This window comes from Barbus barbus (genome assembly GCF_936440315.1).
Source record: "Barbus barbus genome assembly, chromosome: 7".
Lineage (NCBI taxonomy): Eukaryota > Metazoa > Chordata > Actinopteri > Cypriniformes > Cyprinidae > Barbus > Barbus barbus.
This window is the reverse complement of record NC_136735.1, coordinates 18,819,660-18,845,130: the sequence shown is the minus strand read 5'-3', so window position 1 is coordinate 18,845,130 and position 25,471 is coordinate 18,819,660. Positions and strand designations below refer to the sequence as shown.

The following is a 25,471-nucleotide window of genomic DNA, read 5'->3' as shown; positions in this document are numbered from 1 at the left end:
CAACCCACCATTGCCGTCCCAAACAAAGGTTACCACCGTGTAGTTGCATTTCTGCGACCCGTGCACCGTAACTCTCTGATCAAATGCTCCCTTTGTAGGCGCCGTAGAAAAGAAACATGTCATACAATGGTGGACCTGAATAATAACACAAGGAGGGGTCAGCAATCAAAAAAGGAAGCCCAGTCACACAGAGGGGGTGAGGGCGGGCGAAAGAGAGAAACCAAGAGCGACTCGGGGGAAGAGAAAACGTTCGGGGGGTGTTATGGGTTGAGATGTGGGCGAGAGGGGCTGAAAGAGGGCAAATGGCTGGGAAGAGGCAAAGAGGGGCACAGACGAATGAAAAGGGCCAAAAAAGAGTGTCTCTGTTGAGGCAGTTGAGCATGACCATTGAGGCCTCAGGATGGGGAGGGAGAAAGGGAAGAAGAGACACTGAACAAAAATCACAGCGCTGAGCTCTTACCCGTCGCCTTTTTCCCAGGACTTCTGATTTGTCAGTTGGACCTTGGACCGCTTCCACGTGCACAGCCATGTTTCGGTAGAAAAGCATCTAGAAAAGCATTTGATTGACCTACTAAAACTCTTTAAATTGGTGCTTAGTTCTGTTCGTGTCAAAAGACCACATGGCTAACACTAGGCCTACATCATTCAATACATTAGACTTTGTTTTTGTATTTTAAAAGGGTTTTTATGTATGAATATTGATCATACATTTCTAAGGGATCAAATTGGCAGTATCAGCGTTTTAAAAATACTACACACACTGGTATTCCTATCATTATAGGGACATTCCATAGACTTAATGATTTTTATACTCTATAAACTGTATTATCTATCCCCTTACCCTAATCTTAAACCTACCCCTCACACAAAACTTTCTGCATTTTAAGATTTTCCAAAAACTTAATTTTGTATGATTTCTGGGGACCAAAAATGTCCCCACAAAGTCCAAATTTACAGGTATTTCTATCCTTTACTGGTATTTCTATCTATCTATCTATCTATCTATCTATCTATCTATCTATCTATCTATCTATCTATCCATCCATTTTGGTCCTCATAACAAAAGCTTACACCTCATTGCTAAGAGATACACGAGTCTGTGCTTATCATAGTCCACACTTTTTCACAATTTTCTTTGAGACTCCGACTGCCCAATATCTGCAGACTGGTTCTGACTTTCAACAATGGGACTTGACTCCTCCAGGCTGAAAATTGTTGTAAAAATCTGGGCAAAAATGGTGTAGTCAATAGCAGTCAGTCTGACGCATACTGACTGGAAAACAATTTCTAGAGCTACAGTAGAAAGACCCAATCTGATTTGCAGATTTTAAACAACTTCCGGTCATGAACAAATGGGTCTGCCTGGTCAAAAGAAATATCGTTTAATGGTTACTCTGTTCAGTGCCTAATTAGAAATCACCCTTCCCTCATTAATACCACAAATTGTTCCATTGGCTTTTAGATTATTGCAGAAAATAAGCTCTGTGATCAACAAAAGTGAAAGATTCTGACATTTTGTGCATCAAGATAATCTTCCCAAATTAAAATTTATGAACTTTAAAGCTAAATTCAAAATGCCAGAAGTTGCTAAATTTAAGCTATAAGAGAACTACAACACAGCTGCATTGCTTCAGTGCCACCATCACAATGCTTCTGACAAATCTTTTCATCTTCATTTAAAATCTGCAAATTGGAAAGTTCGAGTTAAGTGATAGATGAGTATTCACCTATTTGGCGTGATGCTGTTATTGTCCCAGACAACCTCTGTAGTCCCATTTAGTTTACAACTGTTTTCAAGACACCTAATATTACTTGCGTGTTTAAGTCGTAGAATGAAACGTGCACATATTTTGAGCTTGTGTTAAACACAAACCTTAGGCTAGAAACCTTTAGGAATCTAAAAAAAAAAACATTCAAAAAACCTACTGACTTCAGGGTGATGGAACGGAAGTTAAAAAAATGCTAACTTTTTTCCAGGTTTAAAAGACTCATTCCTGCAGCACTGTATTTAACTGCACATAATTTACTTTTAACTGTGATTGATCACTCTTCCTTTCTAAGTAGGCCTTTCTTTACCAGAGTAAGCTGTAATGTGAACCAGACATCCAGTCAAAACTTGAGACAATGTAAAAACAGAACAATGCAAATGTCGACCACCACCCAGTTTAAAAAAAAAGTATCAGAAAGAGCTCACTCCAAAATGCTAACAGCATTAGCAACAGATCGCTCATGTAGGACCCAATGACCTACAGATAACATTCAACATCTGCCAAAAAGTCCAAACCAGTCTGTCAAAAAATATGGTAATTCTGAAAAAAAACAAGGACTGGAGGAACTATACGAATCTCTCTCGGTAGCAGTTAACCCACAGACTTCTGATTCTTTCCATGTAAAACATTTCTAAATAATTTTTCACAGACCTCAGGCCAACAATCTCCCCCGGACATTAGGTATTGGTTGAATCTGGAATCTCATATTGCTGTGAACTGGAGCGTACCATCTTTGGCAGTGTGAGCCAGGACTCTTGCTCTGCTCCTAGAAGGTTTCAATGATGTGTGCAGATGTTTGGCTCGCAGCACTGCTTGTCAACACACGAGTGTAATGATGCACAATGGTTTCCGTTTCTCTGTGGTCGATACAAGGCCATTACGATGAGAGGTTGCCACACTGCAAAAGCTCCAGATTCAGGTGAACAGTCAGTATGTTGTTAATCATTTTGACAACTCATATCAAGGAGTCCTTGCAGTTGCTACCATCAACAGAGCTAGAAGACTGATGCCAGAATTTAGGCTCCAAGATGCGTCAGGGGATGTTGAATATATCAAGCAGGTCAGAGGTTAGTGCTTTACAAATCTTGAATCTTCACATGTATTCATTTTTGACTGTTTCTATAATTAATTTAAGGTAAAATCTTTAGTCAAAAGACTGACCTTGATCAGTTTATATGACAGAACGATGCACAGATACGTGCTAAACCTAGACAGGCTAAATTAGTCGCTCTGTCAGTCGTGGGCTTATATTGAAATCGGAAACTAGCATTAAAGCTTATGTTTAGCTGTTAAAGGCTTTTATAATAAATATCAGGAGTGTCCAATCCTGCTCCTGGAGGTCAAATATACAGAGTTTAAATACAACCACCTCCAACACCACTTGCCTGGAAGTTTCTAGGGAGTCTGAAGACCTTGATTACTTAATTACTCAGGTGAGTTTAATTAGGGTTGGCGTGAAACTCAAGGACAGTGGACCTCCAGGTTTGGACATCCCTGATATATAGGCTAATATTATTTTATTTTACATTAAAATGTCATAAATCTTGGTAAAATGAAAGACTTCTCTCATATCAAATAAATGAGACTTCTCCAATTATTTAGTGTGCTTAAACTCCACCCCTTTCTTGTTATTGATTGCAAACTCACGTTCAGGGGTGCGTTTCCCAAAAGCATCGTTAGCTAACTATGGTGGTAAGTCCCATTGAACTCTATTGGTAACGACGTAACTTGCAGCCATACTTGCCTTTGGGAAACGCACCCCTGATCTGCCTCCACTCAACCTGAAACCGATTTCTCAATTGTAGTTACCCTTGGCATTGGAATTGTATTGTCTTATTTAAAAAAAATAAAAATAAAATCTGCCCCATCTAAATAACAACTGATAAATGTCTCATTTTTTTTTTTCAAATTTGTAAATTTTTTAATAATCAACGTTTCAAAAGTAAAGCCACAAAATGTAAACATTATGCATTTTATTTTTTGCTATGACATGCCTAAAATGACCCAGAAAAAATGAGTTTTACTACTTAAATATAATGCGATTTTAACCAAATTTACTTAAACTTAAAAACATACCTAATCTGTGATATTTTCCACATTTGTCACTCTAAAATATTACACGTTCCATGTTAAAAACCAAAACAAGAGACTGCAGTGTCAGCCCTGAAAGCTGGCTGGTGACTTCCAGGGCAGAAAACATCCTCCTCGGAGGCCGTTATACACAATAGTGAGAATGACTTGCGGTTTAGTGCCTGTTTTATGCATGCAGTCTCTTGGTTTGGCACAAAAGCTGTGGAGTGGGAAACAGAAACAAAGAATCACCAGAGTCAGAAACAGTATATTCACATGGCGTTGTTGTCTTTGCCTTAAACCAACAAAGCGTTTGTGTTTGTAGTATTCTATTTACAGTAGAAACACAAACAACAGCACTGTGGTCCATGCCAAACATTGTGCATAAACGTGAGGTGAATACAGATCAAATCAAGGAACCCAGATGAAGGAAATGTTTAATTTTCCCACGATGCACTTCAGGAAAACTGATGAGTCGAGATGGCAGTAATTACAGCAGAGGCTCAAGGTTAGTGACCTTCATGTAATAGAAATTTGATGCTGAATCTAATAATTATGCAACTGTACAACTGTTAGAAGCATAAGTTGTCATTTTATGAATTTGCTTCAATTAATTGTCTTTAGCTGTACATTTACTGAATGTACATTTGCTGCATGCTACCGATTGTACTGTATCATTTTATTTGTATATTTTTTCTCTTTTCTTTTTAATGTATTTTTTAAAGATGAAGATTTAAATCTTTAGATTTTTTGTAGCTGTAGTGCGGAAATAGCTGGAATAAAGCAAACTTATAATAATAATTTGAATAATATTTTTATTTTAATGTATTATTTAGACTCAAAGAACAATTGTACAGTAGGAACATCAATCAGCACAACATCTGAAATTTGACATTGAAAGAAAAAAATAAGAACACATTGAAAGTGAGTTGCTTGGACACACAATGCTGACAGAAACATGCCAATGTGAGACGCTAAGTCTACATGAACGTGAAGAATAATAGCCAGACAAATACAATAATGCAAAGGCTCCGGATCTATGGCAGTTCACTGAGTTTTACAGTCAATATCTCCTTCACTTGTCCCCTTCAGTTTCTTCAGCTCCCCAAGCAGCTCCTTTTCCAGTGTTAAAATCTCCTTGGGCTTCTTGTACTACAACAAAAGTGAGAGAAACTCCATATAAAATCCATTGCTGGATGAAATAGCTGAGTACTGGAGCAGACGACAGAGGTGAGAGCAGTTCAGTCCAACCTTCTTTACTTAGGTGAACCAATAAAAAGTGACGGCATAGTTGCCCTTTTGATGATCTGAGACCAGATTTGTGTGCTCTCTTAGTGAGGATTAGGGCTTTGGCAACCTGGTCCCAGATCCATGCAAAAGGGAAAGTTCCTCTACATCGTGTGGAAAAAACTGTGAATACATACCATACACTACAGAAAGAGCTTAGAGAAAGTGATTAAGTGAGACTAGCAGTGAGAGTTCACTCACGCTGATGATTAAAGTGTTGTTGGCGTGGGTAAAACTCAAGGCTGTGCTCTCCAAAGGCAGCTGGCAACGGTCGAGATCTGGAATACTGAACTTCTTATAGTACCTGGGAAATGAAGAGAAGAAGAATGAGAGAATGTTCCTCATGAATCCATCCATCTTCCATCTAGCTCAACAGTGCCTCCTATAGGGTTACTGTAGGGCTATTGTAACTAAACAATTTGTTCATCAATACACTTTTCACTTGGTATGACAAAAAACAAAGATGATTTATTAGCAGAAGTTGCCTTTTTTAGACTAATTTGATTTTATATGTTTATTGTATTTCTCCAGTTTTAAGATCAATTTATAAACATCTTGTGATGTCCATTATTAAGACATTTCAGCTTTAAAACGTTACTTCTGGCCAAAAATCCATGATGGAGTCCATAATCCACAATAACACTTCCTCCAGTGAAAAAGCCCATGCCCTGTTGTCCTCTCACATCCACCCACATTTTTGTTTACAACTGTTTTGGGATACTTTGTTTTGTAAACAGTGACAACAAGATGACTTTTTAACTGGAAGGAAGCATTATTATGGATTATGGACTTATATTTTAGCCAGAAGCAAGTAAAAAATGTCTTAATGTTTGATATGTTTCTTATAAGCATGCAGCTTTTTGCTTGATTGAGTCATGTGCATTACTTGTGGATTATTGTGATGTTTTTATCAGCTGTTTGAACTTTCATTCTGACGGCACCCATTCACTGCAGAGGATCTATTGGTGAGCAAGTGATGTGATGCTACATTTCTCCAAATCTGTTTCCATGAAGAAACAAACACATATACGTCTAAGATGGCATGTGGGTGACTACATTTTCAGCAAATTTTCAAACTATTAAATGCCCACTTTTAAAAAAAGGTGATTCTTTGTCCAATTCAACCAGGCATCCTGATCACATACAATATAGTCAAATGAACACTAAATTAGTCTAAAACACTCAATGCATAAACCACAATCAACTCTAGTGGGGGTTTCCAATGGTTTATATACATTTTAAATATCTAACTTTTTGTTTGAGGTTCGGATGACACAACATCTTTCCGTCGGTTCTGCTGACACACTGTAAACTTCTATAGGGTATGAAATATTGCGAATCCTCCATTGGAAACTGGTCTTTGTGTCCCTCCGCATGAACAATGGCTGTGTGCATAAAAAGAGACATCATTATAAACAGATTAAGAACATCATCTATTCAGGAAGAAAGTCAAATAGTAACCTTACATTCAAACTGCTCTCTTTTATTAACTCTGAGGTAACACCGTTTGGGTTTGTTTCACCAACTTCCAGTGTCCACTGTCCCTGGCCTCCAAAAGTAGTTTTGTGTCGCCACTTTCGCACTAATGAAAAATGAATTAATTACGAAATGCAAAACTGAATTCGCATGCGATTTAGTTCGATAAAACCAGAAAAGTAAAATGACTCACAGACAAGTTCATCTGTTTTCAGGTCATACTCCTCAGCAATCTCACTGCCATCCTCAAACAGATAATGAACTTTCCTTTTCCCTAATGAGAAAGAGCGGCTTTCAAATTATACTTCAGCATACATCGAACAATATTAAAGCACTAAACTAAATAAACAAACTGGTAATTTTATGATGTTTCGCACAGGTTCCGTTGCTACTAGCGTGTAGCAATAACCTACGACTTATAAATCCTATTAGCAAGACTATTAACACGACTGCCAGCATAAATACACATACAAATGGACTTAATTAAAAATAATAGAGAAAATATATGCTTCACCTTCCGATATTAAGGCAGTTTTCTTGGCTTTCCTGAGAGTGTCTGCCCAGTGTTGAACAGCCATGCTTCTTGCGGTCTCATTTCCTCAAACAATCCCGGCCACGCCAGAGGTTGCCAAGGCAACCGCTATTTCTCAAAAAATATTTCTCGTATTTTTAATGATTCACTAAGTTTATATACAACAATATATGTAATTATAAGAAAACAAGAACGTTTTAAAAATAAGTAAAAGTTTCGTTTTTTTAAAACTTGAGTGCCAGCTCTGACTATGACCCGGAAGTTGATCCGTTTAAAAACACTCGTGAGTTGTTGTTAGAAAGAGGTGCTGGATGAGGTACGTCTGTGGTGTTTTTACGCCATTTATGTTGCTATTATAATATGACTATGCGTTTAAAGGTATGGGATGTTGGAAATGCATTGTAATGTAACGATCTGTTCAGTCGCTTCCTTATATGGGACAGCACTGTTTGCCAATATAAGGACTTCAGTCTTATGAAGCCTTCTGCTGTAACGTTAGATCTCTGTATTTTTTGTATTCTGACGCTATGTGAACCCTACTGATCAGTCATTTTGTTTTAAAAGCTCCTCTCCTTTCCCTGACCGGAATGGAGGGTCATGGCATCCTGAAAGCCTTCCCTAAAGTAAAGCGACCCAGGCCTAATGAGCAGAAGGACGCGCCTCCTCTCAAGAAGACGCCTTCTGAACCAACAACAGGTTCATAATGCTCCCCTAAAACACACTCGAGTAAAACAACAAGGGCCGTTTCAGAGAATAAAGCACCATATTTTATTGCATGCGATATTTTCAATTGGATCCTTCTGTTGTACTTAGTCATGCATTTCTGAATGACTGGTGAAGTGCTGTTGCTTTTAAAGAGTTTTGCCAGCCATTACATAAGGACATTAATTTTAATGTTTTTAGCTTAATTGACTTAAATCTGTGCAGTGTGAATCACATTAATAATGATATTTAGATAGATAAACAGACAGACACTGATAGTTTGATTGATTTTTAACCTATTGCTACCCGTTCTAATTTTTGAATACACCAGAAATTACTTAACAACTAGCCCTTAATCAGGTGTGCTAAATAACCAGAATTGAAAACGGCTGTAATAAAGCATTAGGATGTTTTAAAATTATGAAGCAATAATTTTGGATGTTTACAAGTTATGTAACTTTAAGTTGCTGCTCTGTTATATACAGCTATTGTGTAGTCATTCCTTTAATATTAAATGACATCTATAATCACTGCCTATGATGCTTTTGGGAAATGAATCCCTGTTTAGTATGTAGATATTTATGATTGTTATTTGTTAAACAGTTTATGTAAAAACATTGATTTCTCTGACTGGGGCGCATTTAAAGGAAAATTCTTAAATGTAATTTTGACTTTTTCTTAAAATGGTTTAAATTTAAATGAGAGAGAATTTTAATTTGATATAACTTTGTTTTTGTCAACATTTGTATTATTTGAAAAGTGAAGTTTACCAAAAAAACAATTTGGTTGTTCGTTTTAGTGTGATAATCAACATTATATAATCAATAAAACAAATGAATTAATTTGATCTGTCCCTTTTCTTAAACCTAAAAGGTTTAAAAGCTGAAATGTGAGGTTTATCAAATTATTTACGCTTTTTGTGTAATGCAGTTATTGTAATATCAGAATAAAAAAAAGTAACTGCTGATTCCAAAGCATTTTTTAAAGAGAAGAATATGAAGAGTATTATTTATCATATAAGAACTGATCTCTCTCATCCTTAATGCAGTCCTGTCATGTAGGAGTAGTACTGGCGCTTGTATTTTAAATGTCTTTGCTGTTTCCTAGGGACGACTTTCCAAGGAAACACAATATACATAGTTCCAGCTGGTATAGGGAAAGCCAGGTGTGATATTTTCCATCGGCAGGTCACCCAGAATGGAGGACAAGTAGTTTCCACATTCTCTCCCAGCTGCACACACGTCGTTGTTGATGATTCAGTTGATTGTAAAAGAGCTTTGAGACTTCTGAAAGTGGAAAGGCTTCCCTCTGCTGTTCATCTGGTCAAATGCACTTGGTTGAGTGCCTGCATCAGTGAGAAAAGTTTACTAGACCCTGAAGACTACAGCCTTCTTCCTCCTGAGAGGTAAGGCACTGGAGACTTAATTCCCAATGCATTGCCTAAGGTTTTATTTAAGAAATGTGTAAAACTGCATTGATATTTAGAGACTTGTTTGACTTTAGAATCAATTTGTAATTGTTTATTCAGTGTAAAAGTGCGTAGAAATAAATTCTTAATGAACATCTCCTCAGTCCCACAGGTGCTCTTGCTGAGGAGTCAAATGAGACGGCAGTCAGCCCAGTTCCAGATGTAGCAGCAGCTGCAGCACAGGATCCTTTGAAAATCCTTGAAAATCAAGAGAACCCTCAAGAAAATCTCACAGAGACGGTAAGAAAGGTTGGAATTGGATGTAATTGTCTCCTTCTGTAAGATCCAGCAGTTGTTTTTTTCCCTCATGCAGTGCTTTTAATGTGACTCACAGGTGCCAGAGGTTCAGGAGGAGCACCATGAGGAAGATGGTGTATCTCAGAACGATCTGGAGGCCTTGATCAGTGGCGTTCACCCATCTGAAAGCAACCTGACTCAGAGTTTGGCAGAGAACCCAGTTTTGTCTGGGAAGTGGGTCTGTTCTCAACCATCCACAACTAAAGGGGAGAACCATAACAAGCACATTACTGACAAACTGGAGCCGCTGGCCAAAGCCTATACGCACAAGGGCGATAAATGGAGAGCTCTGGGCTACTCTAAAGCGATCAACGCCCTTAAGAGCTACCACAAGGCCATCACTTCATATGAGGTCAGGTCAGATACACATATGCGTCCATAGAGGTTTTGGGGTTCACTGAGGTGCTTATTTGTAGAACACATATGGTTGTAGTTGCGTGGTGGTTTGCATATTATGACTCGTTTCAAGCATGCATCAGTGATTACTTTTTATTTTTTATTTTTTTTTTATATTTAAAAAATACAGTAAATATACAAACATGTTTTTTTTTAACCATCTATTTATAGGAAGCATGTAAGATCCCAGGCATTGGTAAACGCATGGCAGACAAGATCATGGAAATCATGGAAAGTGGGCACTTGCGTAAACTGGATCACATTGGGGAGGAGGTGCCTGTTCTTGAAATGTTCACTAACATCTGGGGCGCTGGAGCCAAGACGGCTCAGATGTGGTATCAACAAGTAAGACTTTTATACAGGGACCTGCAATTGAATGTTTAATTTAAAAGATTAATATTAATTGTATACATGTATAAAAAAAAAAGTGTGTGTTGGGTGCCACTGTACTGCAAAATGATTTGTTAAACTATACAGAGCCCCACACATGAAATGCAGGGGAAAAAATAGATATTGTGGCCACAAATCAAGAAGCTGTTTTAGGGAACGAGTTGGTACAATGCAGCTACGATTTAACTAAAACGAGGGAGTTAATACATTATGGCCATAATTTAACTAAAATGAGGGACTGAGTTAGTACAATGCGGCCACAATTTAGCTAAAATGAATGTTAAAATGAATTAAAAGGGATAGTACACCCAAAATTTTATCATCATTTACTCACCCTCTTGTTTGAATCCTGTATGTGTTTCTTTCTTATGCTGAATATGAAAAGATATTTTGAAGAATGCTGGTAATCAAACAGTTCTTCTTTCCCTACTATGAAAATGGGGTACCAGTGGGGACCAACCACTGTTTAGTTCTTCAAAATACCTTATTTTGTGTTCCGCATAAGAAAGAAACTCATCATAGAAATTGCAGCAACCAATAATTTCAATGTAGTTTAGGACTACCTGTTTTTCTAAAACACTTCCAAGTTCTCAGAACTTAGTAGTCAGTACTCAGAAGTGAAAGTCATCGGTAGACTCGGTACGTTCAAAGCCATGCCAGATTCCCTCCCTTTTTAAACCTTCTTTCTAAGCTTTGGCAATTATATTTGGTGCTATTAGTGGTGCAGAACATTTACAGCAGCTTTAAACTTTGTGGAACATATTCAGCGATATTAAGCAACAAATATAATACTTTACAAGTTTAAACGGATGATTTGATTTCTTTTACTATCAAAGGGATTTCGCACATTGGAGGATATTCGCACTAAGGCGGTTCTGAATCACACTCTAAGGATTGGACTGAAACACTACGATGACCTCCTTGAGCGGATGCCAAGAAGTGAAGCAAATGCCATTGAGAGAACGGTTTGTACAGACCATCGTCCGGTTGTGAAGAACAAGAATGTATCTACTTGATTTTCACAGCAGTAAATAATAAAACTGAATTTCAAAAAGACAAGCAATCAAAAAAAACAAAAACAATTTTGTGTTGGCGGCAGCAAAACTGTCAATCTTCCTTGGTCAGCTGATGGACATAACAGAGATTGTTAGTGAGTCTGTCGTCCCATAGGAAGAATGGGAGCTCTTGAAAGCTGGCGCTTCATAAGTCAGAAGCTACCGAGCTCCCATACAGAGTCTTGGGCCCAAGCCAGTTGTTTTCTTACTATTACTTGGAACGTCCCACTGTTTTCCTCTTAACAAAGCTGATAGATAAAAAGGGCAGATGAAGAAGATGAGTGCAACATGTGCTTTCCTAGCTTGACAGGAATGATATGTAGAGCATGTAAACTTATTACCTTAAGCATATAAGCTCTAAATTACTGGAATGTTAGGTATAAATTAGTTTAAAAATTGATTAAAAAAAATTCACAACTTTATCAATTTCATAAAAAAAAATTTTATTCCAGTGATGCAAAGCTGAATTTCCTGCAGTCTTCAGTCATATGAGCCTTGAGAAATAATTTAATAGATTTTAATGAATAGAAAGGACTAAAGAACAGCATCAAAGTTTTAACTAGTACATTTGATCAAATGTATGCATTCTTGTTATTAAATTAGTCATTTAAAAAAATAAAGTAGTGTGCGTGTATATTATATAAAAACATAAACACAAAGTAAATTACATAACTAAAATATATGGCTTGTGTGAGTGACAGGTGAAGGAGGCAGCTCACAGTGTGGACACACAGCTGGTGGTTATGGCGTGTGGTTCATACCGCAGGGGCAAGAGCACGTGTGGAGATGTGGACGTCCTCATCACTCACCCTGATGGAGAATCGCACAAGGGTGTTTTCAGCAAAATGTTGCACCTCCTCCATCAGCGTGGTATGCTGTTATATCACAGAGACATTTAAAATGATTTGAATTTATGATTTAATAAACCCACAGTAGTGAAGTATTTTTACTTTACTCAAGTAAATTTTAAAAGTATCTGTAGTTTATCAATCATTTTTCTTTGGAAAACGTTTACTTCACTGCATTCCAGAGCATAATGCCATACTTTTTAAACTGCACTACATCTCATAAGTTTCTTACCTTTTAATACTTGAGAACATATAAAAATGTGGTACTTTCTTGTACTCGAGTAAGTCTCTGAATTGAAGTTACTTGAGTAAAAAAGTACTAGAATTCTAATGTATTAAATTATATTTAATATGAAAATATGTGCAGTAAAAAGTACAATATTATGCTTTGGAATGTTAAGTAAAGTCTTCTAAAGAAAAACACTGATAAAGTACTGACACTTGAAAAGTACTTTTAAAGCATTGTAAAAATACTTCTACTGTCTGCCTCTGCAGTCATTGTAATTTTTTTATGATGATATTATGTTCATGATGATATTATTTTTATTTTCTCATCCAGGTTTCCTGACAGATGACCTTGTTAGCCATGAGGAGAATAGTGAACAGAAGAAGTACATGGGTATCTGCCGGCTTCCAGGCCCTTCACAGCGCCACAGGCGCTTAGACATCATTGTAGTGCCCTATGCTGAATTTGCATGTGCTCTTCTGTACTTCACTGGCTCCGCTCATTTCAACAGGTCAATGAGGGCATTGGCTAAGACCAAACACATGAGCCTATCAGAGCACTCACTGAATTGTGCTGTGGTGCGGCAGCATGGTATGAAGCTGGTGGCAGGAACTCCTTTACACACACCTATGGAGAAGGATGTCTTCAAACACCTTGGTATACCGTACAGAGAACCACATGAGCGAGACTGGTGACAAGGCTACATTCATATTACATTACATGACTATGCTTTGCATGAGAACACTTTGATTTACTATATGCAATCATGCAGTTGTAATCACATTTCTAATGTGGGAGTGCACATAGAATTCTTTTAATCTGCATCATATTGTATCAAAGGTCTTTAACTTTTTATTGGATGCATTTTTATGAGAGAAATGTCATTACCTCAATATTACTCAATATGTAAATTATTAAAGCACCTCAAAACGTGTTAACTCTTTTATCTTCAAAGCTTGGGAATTATATCACTTGATACTTTTGCTTCCATTTAAATATCATAAACTCTTATAAAAGGTTGTTTTTCACACGCTCGTGGAAGAGTTTCAAACAGATCAACCCAACTGTGAAGTCTGGTCTTGTCTGAGCTGTTTTGTTAGTCTTTTTGAACAAATAATTTAAGATACGGAAAAAGAGTGATTCACTTAAGATTCAAGAAACAAACAACATTTGAATGCTATAGAAGAGAATTTCATTATGATTAGATCTTCACTGATGAGTTGGTGTTACGATTCTGAACAATAGTTGAGCCTGAACGGGCCTCTTTTGTGAACAAACTGAATGAACTTGTGTCGTTCAAGAATAGACTGAACAAGTCAACTCATTACTAAACAAAAACATGCTGCTCAACAGAACGAGTGGGGACATTACTGCATTGGCTGTATTGATGACTTTGTTGTCTTTTTTTGTCATTTGTCACTTTGTTGTCATTTGTGGGGAAACACTTCTATTTAAACACTCTTTATGGAGTGAATCGTTAAATTGAATCGTTGTGATTCACTTGTAACACAAACACACATTTTATTTTTGTTCTAAAACTAAACATGTCTGTCTTCAAATTCCAGCATCTGTATTTCTTGTTTTACCACATTTTAAACATTTCTGTCAAAAAAGGTTCTGTTCTGTGACATTTCTGACAATACAAAGATTGATACCTTAATGTTTGTATGTATGGACAGATTCATTCACAAAGCAAGATATCTTACACCAAATTCTAAAGTACTTCACTTGTATTACATTTACGATTAACACACTTGATGTCAAGGTACCTGCTCTTTCCATACTCTCCTCCTCAGACAGGCTGTGTTTGCCTGGGCTGCCTGATTTAGAGAAGGTGGTCCCACTTTCTTCTTCTGGTTCTGGATCAATCCCAATATGAGCGATGCCAGTGTTTCCATTTGAATCAGTGGGTCCATCTTCAGCTGTACTTTGTGATTTAGACAGAGGGTTTAAAAGTATGTCTGATGGAGGTTGCACTGGACTGAGTTCTTCTTGTTCACAGAGGCTGGGGGCTCTGGCTGGTTTTTGGACTGAAGTCCATAGTCACTGAAGTCAACATCTTCATCATCAGAAAGTTGCTCGATGCGCACAGCATTGGTCAGGGCTGAGACACGAGGCCGGATCGAGGAGACCAACGTGGAGTCTGAAGTCACATTAGAGGAGGGCACTTCGGCAGGTGTGTCTGTTTTAGGCTTAAGTTCAGACACGAGGGGGAAAAAATGACTACTAGTACCAATGATAAAGGGCTTCTTACTGAAAGAAACTCTTTAAGCTCCTTTTATTTTAAAACAATGTTCAAAAAATAGAATACATTTTACTTATGAGGTATCGACATGTCTTACATTTCTGAATTAGTATTCATATTGATGTTTTTAATCAGGTTTGTTGAAAAACAGGAAATCCTATCAAACAGTCTGCTTTACTGCTCATTAGTATGGGATCAGGAAGATTTTATAAACAAGAAATTTATGTTTTCATTCAGCAAGGAAAATTTAATCCAAACTGATCCAATGTGATAGTAAAGACATTTATAATTGTACACAATTTTTATTTTAAATAAATGTTCTTTAAAATTTTATATTCTAAGAATTCAGAAAAATTCAGTTTAGAAATGTTAAGCAGCACAACTGTTTTTAACATTTTAACTGATTTTTTTTTTTTTTTTTTTGCAGGAAATCGGCATACTAGAATAATTTTTGAAGCATCATGTGATATTGAAGACTGGACATTTTAAAATAGAATAAAAACTATTTTAAAATAGAAAAGAGTTTAAATTGTCATAATATTTCACAATATTGCTGTTTTTACTGTATTTTTTAATTAAATAATTACAGCCTTTTCCCCCCAGCTCCTAATGCATGTTTTTCCTTCTGGAGCATCAGTGAGGGTTTGAACCTTTTGTAATAGTTGCATACGAGTCCCTCAGTTGACCTCAGTGTGACAATATTATTTACTTCAAAAATAAAATGTCTGTAACAATGTAAAAGTCTTTACTGTCATTTTTTATCAATTTTGTGTGTTTTTGCTGGAATATTAGTATTTTTGAAAAATCTTGTTCACCAAACTTTTGAACGGTTGCGTAGGTGTTTACATATTCATGAACATAAACGGATAAAAGAAGGGAGATCACTTTTTGACTTTAGTCTTCTCATTGGTCCATTCCACATTTGGTGCTTTTTTTCCTGGCAAAATAATAACTTTTCTTTTAAGAAAAACTACCACATGCTTTTAATGAATGATCACATTCATTTATCTTTATGGGACGTGAAAAATAAACATGAACAAAATAAGAATTAATCAGTGTGACGAATAAAGAGTGAAGGATACTGTTCCTCCAGCAGCATGCTCTCAATGGCCTGTCTGTTCTCATCGCTGATGGAGCTGTCCAGCATCCACGCCTGAACACACACTATAACAACAACACATCACAACCATTTCTCTTTAGAGAGTCTCTTTACATATAGTGTTAAAACAGTTATCATTTTAGGGTGAGCTAACCCTTAAAATCCATATTACTTTACCAGTATACTGCTGTTTATCTTCCAAGCAAACTAAGTGTTGATCAATGTCAGCACTGCTCATGTCCCTGTTAAGAGAGCAGACAAATCAGTCCCTCCAGGATTTCACAATTTTTTTGTGTGATTTTTGCGATCTAAATAACTGATTTTGTGGTGGTAATTTCCATAAATTTGTGACAAATTTTTTATTTTTTTATTTTAAATTATGATATCACATTTACTTAAAATATGTGTCGGTAATGCAGAAGAACAATAGTAAACACTCAATTTTCAGTTAAAAGGTATTTCATTATTGAATTCAGTGATGTAATCATCCAGCTCAGTTCGGTTCTAATAGTATTTTTGCAATCAAATCGACGATATCGCTGGAAATTAAGGGGCCCCAATAGGGCTGATTAATCGCATGCGATTTTGAACCAGCTGGAGTTTATGTGCAGATTATGTATTATGTTAGATACATAATATTCACAAATAACAAACAAAATGCATAAAGCTGGTTTATTTTGGTCTCTTAGTCAATTCTGAAACATTTCAAATTTTAAAACAACCTTAGGACCATTTTTCCACCTTACCTATGTAAACATTAACAAAGAAGTGTTGTGGCTGTACATGCTGCTTGTAAATCCAATTCATACATTTGGTATTTTGATCTCTTATTAAATTCTGATATATTATATATTCACTGTAAAAAAATGCTGTTAAAATTTTTTCCATTAAAACAGTAATGTACTGTAGAAAACAATGCATTCTGGGCAATATTTAGCTGTTTAAGAAATTGCTGTTAATTTACAGCTAATTTTTAACAGTACTCTACTGTATTTAAGGAATATGGTTTTTTACTGTTTGCAATGCATTGTGGGCTATGTTAAATACAGTACAATGCAGTATTTTTATTTTTTTATTTTTTTTAATTGAGTGTACAAGTTTGGTGAAAGTGCATTGCTGTTTTGTCAGTTTGGTTAATGTGCTATTTTCAAGCATCCGAAATCATTTTAATTGAGGTAAGTTACTTGTGATGACAATTTTTACAAACGTCATTTGTGAAGCACTTTTTTTTCCCGAAGAGGAAGTTTCTAAGGACATCTGCTTCACATCTCCATTCGCCATGCGATGTCCTTCAACTGCATTGACCTGCATCTGCACCTACAAGGTAATTAAAAGCGTTTCTTATATTCCTCACCAGTATTTTATTCAGGTAATATTACCAGAAGTAATGTTATGACATCGATGATCAGCAAACTGTCGAACTAGTGAGTGTATGGTTTTAAAATGGTCCGTTCAGTGCTGAAATGTGAATATTTCAAACATATTTACACACATTTACAGTCACCAAGTTTTATCAGTTGTAAAACGTCTCTTCACCGCTAAAATGTGTGAATAATTCAAACATATACACGCATTTTACAGTCACCAGGTTTTATTAAGTTTGTTTTAGATCATCTCTAAACTAAGACTGTTGAAAACTGGTCAATCTGTTTGCTCGTTGTGGCTTCAAATTCCACAAAAATCACCAAACAAACATGGTGTAAGAAATGTCGATTATTTAATGTTAGTTTAAAGGAGGCATACGTTTAAAATGAGAATAGTTTTAGTGTTTACATCTACAGCAAAAACATATATTTTGATAACTTGATTTGCGATTAGAAATTTAGGTGCGAAGATTGACACGGGTTCAGCCATTATATTTGTCTTATTTCTGATGTATTTTAGCCGAATATTAAAGGATGTTTAGTGTGAACACTTACTCAAAATGTTGATTACATGAAATTGACTGTCAGTCATTACCCAGAGCTCATTGTCCAGTTTGAGCCACTTATTCGTCGATTTGAGAGCAAACATATTTTAAACAATGTTTGAGGAAATTGCGAAACTTTAAGAATCCATGCTCTACTCTTGCAGAGAGACATCAACTTCTACAGGCCTTTTTGAGTGCTGGGAAGTTCTTCCCTCCAGCTGTTTTAGTGGAGAAGGGCACACCGTTTTTCTCAGGAGATTACAATGATGACATCAGAGAGGCAGTTGCACAACACAATTTTGAGGCTGTAAACACTCTAATAGCACATGAGGTGGCGGTGAAGGGTACAAAATACAAGAAAAACATGTTCATTGTGATCAATGATGATGATAAGGGATTGGTAATTGGAAAAATCAAAAGTGATTCTCATTCACAAGGATTCAGCTGTATATTTTATTGCTGAAAAATATCATGGTATGCGTTATCCTGACATTGGTGTCTATAGTTTTACACTGATGCAGAAAAGCTACAGTTGTGTTAATCAGGAGAATCTGCTAGATTACTACCCTTTACCTGAGTACTCTGTCCATGGCACACCAGTGATAATTCTTCACCATTCTTTCCCTTTACTCCAGAATAATGACTAATTTGAGTGAAGAAATCAAGGGGATCATCCACAAGATCTTGCCAAATCTCTCAGAAGAGATTCAGTTACAGATAATTTCTAAACTTCAGAGTTCTGGCTTGGAGTCAAAAGAAGATCTAAGATATGTACAGAAGGACGATATTGCTGATCTGTTACCCGTCATTCAGCTCCGAAAACTCATGGATGCGTTTAAACAAGGTAATAAATTATTAACATGCTAAAATATGGTAAGCACAGAGAACTTGAATATAATTTAATCATAAACATTCTGATACTAAAAGACGTGTGTAACAACAAAACCATACCGAGTTTATTTTGTGGATTCATCACAAACATTTTTCGTAAGATGCATATTTTTATATTTGATCTCATTTGTTTGTGTTTATTATGGGTCAAGTCAGTACTTGATGATAGACAATAATTTTCTATTGCAGACATGCCATGTAAATGTCACAATATTGACACTGTTATGTATGTTTTATTTTGTTTAGAGACAGAGACCATCACATTGGATCTACAAATTATTCCACCCTCTTCACCACTGAGTAATACTTCGTCAGTTTCAGAGCCTTCATCAGACCCTTCAAGTCATTGTAGTTCATCACATCTGCCAGCCACCGAAATATTGTCAACACAGACAAGAAACAGTGATCCAACCAACAGCCCCTCCACATCTCAAACATTCAAAACATGGCCAGAAACCTTTCAGGTTCCATGGGAAAAAATGCCAAAGGAAATAAGATCTGCAATTGTGGATGGCAAAAGACCAAAACCAGTGGAGCGACGTCAGATGGTGCGAGTACTTGTTGATGAAATGAGGATGTATGAGGCCAATCCAACTCGCTCACAGTGTCTCTCTGTGATCCGAAATATCATCAGGCAGTACCCAAAAAGTTTTGCCGATATGGCGGCAGACGGGTCACTTTTGGGTGGAGGTTATACATCACTTTTGATTCAAGTGAAAAATCGCATCGAGAATGTGAACCGTGAGGTAAACTTTACATGTCACAGAGCCTCTAGAAGCAGTTCCAAGAGAGGGCCAAGCGACAGTTATGGTTGTTCAAGATTTCAGCCAGACCTCCCTCCAGAAGAAACTGACGAGACACTGGAGCAGAGCTGCCAAAAACTGATGGAGATTTACAGTCAGGAAGGTGCAGGTGGAGCTGAAAGAGCAGAGGTCAAAAATCTAATGGAGCGCACATTCTGTCTACAACGCCGTGTTATTAATGCCCTTCCACCACCTGACGTTGAAGATTTGCAAAACAAATGGCCCTTTCTTTTCACTCAAAAGTTCATATATGGTCATTTTGAGTTGCTTACAGACATCACTGTGCTTCGTAGCTTGGAACGCAGTATGGAGGAATGTGGAACAGCCATCACACAATACTTCACAAGAAAACCTACCAATCAAGATGTCAAGGATGTCCTCTCCAAAAGTGAAGATGATGAGATGGCACTTTGTGTTGTTCAGCTGCTCATGGCACACTTTGGAGAGAAACTAACAGGACTGGTCCTTTTTACAGATGTAAGTTTATATTTTCTTTCTTCCCTGTCTTTCAAATTCTGAATGCCTTGTATTTATTCACAGCAGGTTTTCTGATAATTGCCTGTTTTGTTTATTTTGCTCTTTAAAAGGTTAGTTCACCCAAAAATTTAATTTCAGGCATTAATTACTCACCCTCATGTCGTTCCACATCCGCAAGACCTTCGTTCATCTTTGTAATACAATTTAAGATATTTTTGATGAATTCTGAGAGGTATCTGAACCGCACATAGGCAGCAACGTCATTACACTTTTCAAGGCCCAAAAAGTAAGTAAAGACATCGTTCTGAGGTAGAACCTGGAAGTGCTGAACTATGTTTACAACATAAACTGTAGGAGACTGACAGGGAAGAGAAAAGATTGTTGAATGAAGTCATTATTTTTGTTTTGTTTTTGCGCACACAAAGTATTCTTGTCGCTTCATAACATTAAAGTTCAACCACTGTTGTCATGCTGACTGTTTTAATGATGTCTTTACTTACTTTCTGGGCCTTGAAAAGTGTAATGACGTTGCTGCCTATGTGCGGTTCAGATACCTCTCAGAATTCATCAAAAATATCTTAATTTGTATTACAAAGATGAACGAAGGTCTTACGGGTATAGAACGACATGAGGGTGAGTAATTAATGACTGAAATTTCATTTTTGGGTGAACTAACCCTTTAAAAACATATTTTTAAAATGTCTGTTCCCTACAGGTGTGTGCCACTGCAGCTGAAGTTGAGACAACACTGACTGTACCTGCAAGTCCTCGCCTGATTCTACTTGGTATACATTTCATTGATAGACATATTACATTGCTATTTTCCTGTGAACGTACAGATTTTTATGTAAGGTGAAATGAATGTTGCTATTACTTGGAAGTTTCAGGTGGAACAGGGCAAGTCACTATTGGGCGCTGGATGATCACACTTGAGGGTCGTGTCATATCTGAAGGCATCACACCAACCTTTTTGACGGGACTTGCTGCTGTATTTGCAATCTACTACATGTTTAACCTCCAATATCAAGAAGAAGCAGCCTGTACTCTGGAATTCATTCAGAGGTGAGACTGCTTGAATTTCCTTTTCCTCATTGTAGCTTTTCTGGTAGCACTTTATTTTACAGTATGTGTACTTCCCTGGTACATACATGGTAAATATCTTGTACCTACTGGCAAATGAGTGGTAACACAAAGTACTTACCTGAAGTGTATGTACATGGTAACAAATAAGAAACACAGCTGTACTTAACAGTCGTACATGCATGGTAATTAGTTTGTACATACAGACAAGTGTGTGTAAGAATGGTCACTTACAGGTAGTGCCCGTACATGGTAACTAATTAGATACTTTACTGTACTTACTAATGTATATACATGGTAAATATGTAGTACTTACGGACAAGTGGGTAAAAACAGGCAGGTCCTTACAGTATCCCTATATGGCGACTAATAAGACATTACTGTACATACTAAAGATATGTACATGGTAAATATGTAGCACCTATGGAAAAATGTGCTATTATGTGGTAACAAACAAGACACATACGGTCCTTGATATACACGTGGTAAATATGTAGTACTTATGTAGTACTTAAGTGTGTGTTAATGTTAAATTGCTCTCCACAACAGTGCTTGCAAAGTTTGAAGAATTGGTAATTCCTGTGTAATGTTTATGTAAAATGGTGCACTTTATTTTACAGTCATATTTCCATATACTTACTATGTACCATCTACCATCAATTACTCAACAAGTACCTTGGTCCATGTTTATACCCCCAACTTGAGTACCGCATAACTTATTCTGTACATTAACTAATAGGTACATACACAAGTACTTGCATAGTAAGTATATGGAAATAGGACTATAAAATAAAGTGCACCATTTTACATAAACATTACACAGGAATTACCAGTTCTTCAAACTTTGTAAGCACTTGCTGATTTTCAAATCACACTGCATATAAGCTTGAATATAGGCATAATACTGTCTCCTGTGCATAGTAATACACTTGTAATTTTTAACAAGTAAATTACTTCCAAGATATAGAAAAACAGGCGGCAAAATTTGACAAAATACCCCATGATGTCAGTACTAGTTATTAACAATGTGCAAAACCCAAACTAGTCTTTTAAGTTTACAAGTCATTCCTTAGTTTTTCATTCAGTCTCTGACGATTGTAATTCCAGGCGCTTCATTGGCATCAATCCCGAAAAAGGCACAAAGGCCACCCAGGGAAAGGTTACCTCGAAGAAGACAGGGGCGATTGTCCAGAAAAAATTCTCCACAGTGAATACACATGTCTCCACACTATTGAAGAACCTAATCGACTTTCAGTGGGACTTCATATAGGTCAGTGAGCTCTCCTCTTGTTTCTGTCTATGTTGTTTTGACAGACTGATGTTGCCACATTAAACCCCAAAATTCATTTAAAAAAGTAAAAGCGTGCTAAAAAGAACAAAAGCAATACAACCTTTAAAAAATGTTTCAGGAGTGTAAAGGAATGAAAATCTAAAAAATTAAAAGCTACCAAATCAAATAGACCAGTGGTTCTCAAAGCTGTCCTGGAGTACCACCAGCCCTGCGCATTTTGTATGTCTCCCTAATCTATCACACCTGATTCAACTCATGAGCTCATTAGTAGAGATTGCAAGACTTGAAATGGGTGTGTCAGATATAGGTAGACATACAAAACGTGCAGGGCTGGTGGTACTCCAGGACAGCTTTGAGAACCGCTGAATTAGACCAACCACAGTTGATTCCATTGTAGCTGAACATTTGTCCGGGTGTTAGTTATTCAGTTTCATTACCATCTAAAACAGGCTTTCTCAACCCTGGTCGTCGAGGGCCACTGTCCTGCAAAGTTTAGCTCCAACCTTAATCAAACACACCTGAACCAGCTAATTAAGCTACAGGCAGGTGAGTTTGATCAAGTTGGAGTAAAACTCTACAGGACAGTGGCCCTCCTGGACCAGGGTTGAGAACCCCTGATCTAAAAGGTAACATTTTAGGAATAATTTTGTGCTGTAATATAAACATGGACCATTCAGTGAATCTGAACAGCAGTGTTGCCAATTTACAAACCTGATCTAAGTTCACATCTTGTCTTTATATAGATCAGTGAATTTGCCAGTATTATGTCATCTAGTGACATTTAGCTATCAGTTTGCCTTAGCTACTTTCAATTGAAAGCAGTTGGCAGCACTGCTGAACAGTAGAAACGTAAAAAAAAAATAGTTAGTGTTATGGAAAAATTAGTTGACTTGAGACATGCAGGAAGCATTTTGTTAGTCAACACTATCAGCAATCTCCTTGTTATCTGAGTTGTACTCTACATTGACAATTCTAGAGTTATTTTGATCAAATGTTTTGTTTGCTGATGTTTTACAGAGGTACCAGTTGGAATACCTCAGGAGACAACATGCAGCCAGGTCGTCATGATTAAGTAGGTGTAAAATGACAAAGTCATTCACCTAGGACTAGAACTCTTTTAAAAGGTACACAAGCCTCCTCACTGGAATGTTTAAAGAAGTGCTGAAAAGCCTTTTTTTTTCTTTTTCTTTAAGCCTTTAAATTTTATTTTTTTTTTTTCACTAAAATGTTTCACTAAATTTGTTGCATGTTCTGAGTATATCCAAAAATGATACAAAATGTTAAAAAAATGTTAAATGACTTCAGGTTGTCATGTTTGTAACTTATTTTGTTTTGTCGTTTTTTTTTTTTTTGTTTTTTTTACTGCCATTGTTTTTATTTTTAAGTTTTTGTTTATTAGCCAAAATCTGTCTTCACAGGTTTTTACCATTTGTTTTGAATCCTTGTTAAATGTTGACTGTTCTTTTAAATAAAACTTTATTTTGGTTTATATTCATTGAGTGTTTGCTTGTTTAGATATTTCAATATAATGTATTTTAAGTAGATGTTTTAAGTAGATGTGTAACAATGTTCGACTGTAAATCCAATTACAACATCATTGGTTACTTTAAATTTACTCTTTACAAAGGCATAAAATAAGATTTAAAATAAAAAAAAAAAGTGAAATAAATTAATCTTCAATCCAATTACTTCTATCCATTTTATGCCTTTGTACAATAAAGAGTGAATTTAAAGTAACCATAATGTTGGAAATTGAAATAATCACAGAAATTTTCTGCATTTAGTTTTTACAGAAACAAGCTGTTAAATAATTCACAGTATGCATACTGTAAAATTACAGTAGATTGCTGGCGACTCTGCTGCCAGTATTTTACTGTAAAAAAAAAAACGGAATTATACTGTATTTCATTTTTACGGTAATAAACTGTAAAATAATTTCACAGTACGAATACTGTAAAAATACAGTAGATTGCTGGTGACTCTGCTGCCAGTGTTTTACTGTAAAAAAAAAAAAAACTGAATTATACTGTATTTCGTTTTTACGGTAATAAACTGTAAAATAATTTCACAGTACGAATACTGTAAAATTACAGTAGATTGCTGGCGACTCTGCTGCCAGCACATTACCGTTATTTAACGGCACAATTTTTTACAGTGTTGATATATAATAAGAAAGAAAAAACAATAATTAAACAACACTGTGTCGTCAGCGTTGGTATTGTATCAGACTTTACTGATCAGTGTGCACTTAATTATATGAAATTCAAGTTCAGATGGAGTTAACAAGGTTTTTGACCAGTGAATGCCGGAGATGGAGTGTTATGTCTGTCATTAGAACAGCTGTAGCTGTTATCTGAGGCAGCAAGTGCATCGCTTATGCTTTCATCAACTTTTACAGGTTATATAACGTTTATTGTAGCTATATGCGCACTTAGTTTTTCTTGTTGTTTAATAGACTGGGTCAAAATCTCAAATTAAGTGCTTATGCACAGGATATTTAAAACGTACAAAAGTATAGGCTTGGCTAGACGGCAAATAACCTACTTCTCCGCTCTTCAAGCACACAAAAACATTAGCCTTTACAGACATTAGCCTTTACAACGCTGTACTATTCAAACAATTAATTAATTATTTATTTACCCTTTCATTGCGAAAAAGCGGAGATCTGTCTCCTCCAGTCTCCTGCGAGTCAATCTGAATGGAGGCTGGGTGAAGTTACGAGGTTTCGCTGAGAGATGATCGAGTGGCGTTACGAAGTTTTACTGACAAGCTCTTTTAAATGCTTATCATTGGTTAAACATTTATAAAACCCTCTGATTTAAAATAATAATAATCTCCAGTGATTTCCTTTACTCACCTCTGAGTTTCCAGCAATTAGAGCCCTATGGGCTTCAAATTTAGGCCCTAGTCCGGCCCTGGCCCGAGACGCTCAGGCCCTAGCCCGGCCCACATCCGACAGATTATCAGAATTACTGCCCGAGTCCGACCCGAGCCCGTCTTCCCCCACCCCCCCCTTCTCCTAAAACACACAGTTTTGTGTGTAATGGCAAAATTATTATATTTTGTTTTGTTTTTTTATTAAGTTAATTTAGAAAAACGCTTGGAGCATTTTTGTTCGTTAAATAGCCTATAAGTTTTTGTTTTTTTAACGTAACGACCA

The 25,471-nt window shown here is 36.5% G+C and overlaps 3 protein-coding genes across 6 annotated transcripts; 2 read left to right on the top strand and 1 right to left on the bottom strand.

The window, feature by feature from the left end:
• Positions 1-4,560: 4,560 nt before the first annotated feature.
• LOC306872695 (protein DPCD) lies at positions 4,561-7,412 on the bottom strand. Its single transcript, XM_079421446.1, has 6 exons — positions 7,117-7,412; positions 6,796-6,876; positions 6,593-6,708; positions 6,378-6,511; positions 5,328-5,430; positions 4,561-4,991 (listed from the first exon to the last, which is right to left on the bottom strand). Exons 1-6 carry the CDS (start codon positions 7,178-7,180, stop codon positions 4,887-4,889), a joined length of 603 nt encoding a protein of 200 aa, XP_079277572.1. The 5' UTR covers positions 7,181-7,412; the 3' UTR covers positions 4,561-4,886.
• On the top strand, positions 7,392-14,179 carry LOC306872693 (DNA polymerase lambda-like). The gene is made up of 9 exons (XM_079421441.1): positions 7,392-7,450; positions 7,699-7,830; positions 8,944-9,241; positions 9,409-9,544; positions 9,639-9,953; positions 10,169-10,342; positions 11,224-11,352; positions 12,144-12,312; positions 12,850-14,179. The coding sequence occupies exons 2-9, from the start codon at positions 7,722-7,724 to the stop codon at positions 13,209-13,211; spliced, it is 1,692 nt and encodes a 563-aa protein (XP_079277567.1). The 5' UTR covers positions 7,392-7,450; positions 7,699-7,721; the 3' UTR covers positions 13,212-14,179.
• Positions 14,180-16,886: 2,707 nt separating this feature from the next.
• LOC306872694 (uncharacterized protein) lies at positions 16,887-23,805 on the top strand. 4 transcript variants are annotated; one of them, XM_079421442.1, is made up of 7 exons: positions 16,887-17,184; positions 18,405-18,613; positions 18,907-19,940; positions 20,656-20,725; positions 20,822-21,002; positions 22,128-22,290; positions 23,329-23,805. In XM_079421442.1, exons 2-6 carry the CDS (start codon positions 18,409-18,411, stop codon positions 22,288-22,290), a joined length of 1,653 nt encoding a protein of 550 aa, XP_079277568.1. In that variant the 5' UTR covers positions 16,887-17,184; positions 18,405-18,408; the 3' UTR covers positions 23,329-23,805. The 4 variants fall into 4 exon arrangements, with proteins under 4 accessions (XP_079277568.1, XP_079277569.1, XP_079277570.1 ...); XM_079421443.1 differs by having other exon boundaries at positions 16,971-17,184; positions 17,934-18,613; XM_079421444.1 differs by having other exon boundaries at positions 16,987-17,184; positions 20,828-21,002.
• Positions 23,806-25,471: the final 1,666 nt, after the last annotated feature.

Bases quoted from the DNA above. Each gene is read 5' to 3' on its own strand.
- LOC306872695 (XM_079421446.1), bottom strand. From the start codon at position 7,180: ATGGCTGTTCAACACTGGGCAGACACTCTCAGGAAAGCCAAGAAAACT. The intron at 6,709-6,795 runs GTGAGTCATTTT...ATTTTTCATTAG, and splicing joins GAAAACAGATGAACTTGTCT to TGCGAAAGTGGCGACACAAA. The intron at 6,512-6,592 runs GTAAGGTTACTA...TTATGCACACAG, and splicing joins TAAAAGAGAGCAGTTTGAAT to CCATTGTTCATGCGGAGGGA.
- LOC306872694 (XM_079421442.1), top strand. From the start codon at position 18,409: ATGACTAATTTGAGTGAAGAAATCAAGGGGATCATCCACAAGATCTTG. The intron at 19,941-20,655 runs GTAAGTTTATAT...TGTTCCCTACAG, and splicing joins GACTGGTCCTTTTTACAGAT to GTGTGTGCCACTGCAGCTGA. The intron at 21,003-22,127 runs GTGAGACTGCTT...TTGTAATTCCAG, and splicing joins ACTCTGGAATTCATTCAGAG to GCGCTTCATTGGCATCAATC.
- LOC306872693 (XM_079421441.1), top strand. From the start codon at position 7,722: ATGGAGGGTCATGGCATCCTGAAAGCCTTCCCTAAAGTAAAGCGACCC. The intron at 7,831-8,943 runs GTTCATAATGCT...GCTGTTTCCTAG, and splicing joins GCCTTCTGAACCAACAACAG to GGACGACTTTCCAAGGAAAC. The intron at 9,242-9,408 runs GTAAGGCACTGG...ACATCTCCTCAG, and splicing joins AGCCTTCTTCCTCCTGAGAG to TCCCACAGGTGCTCTTGCTG.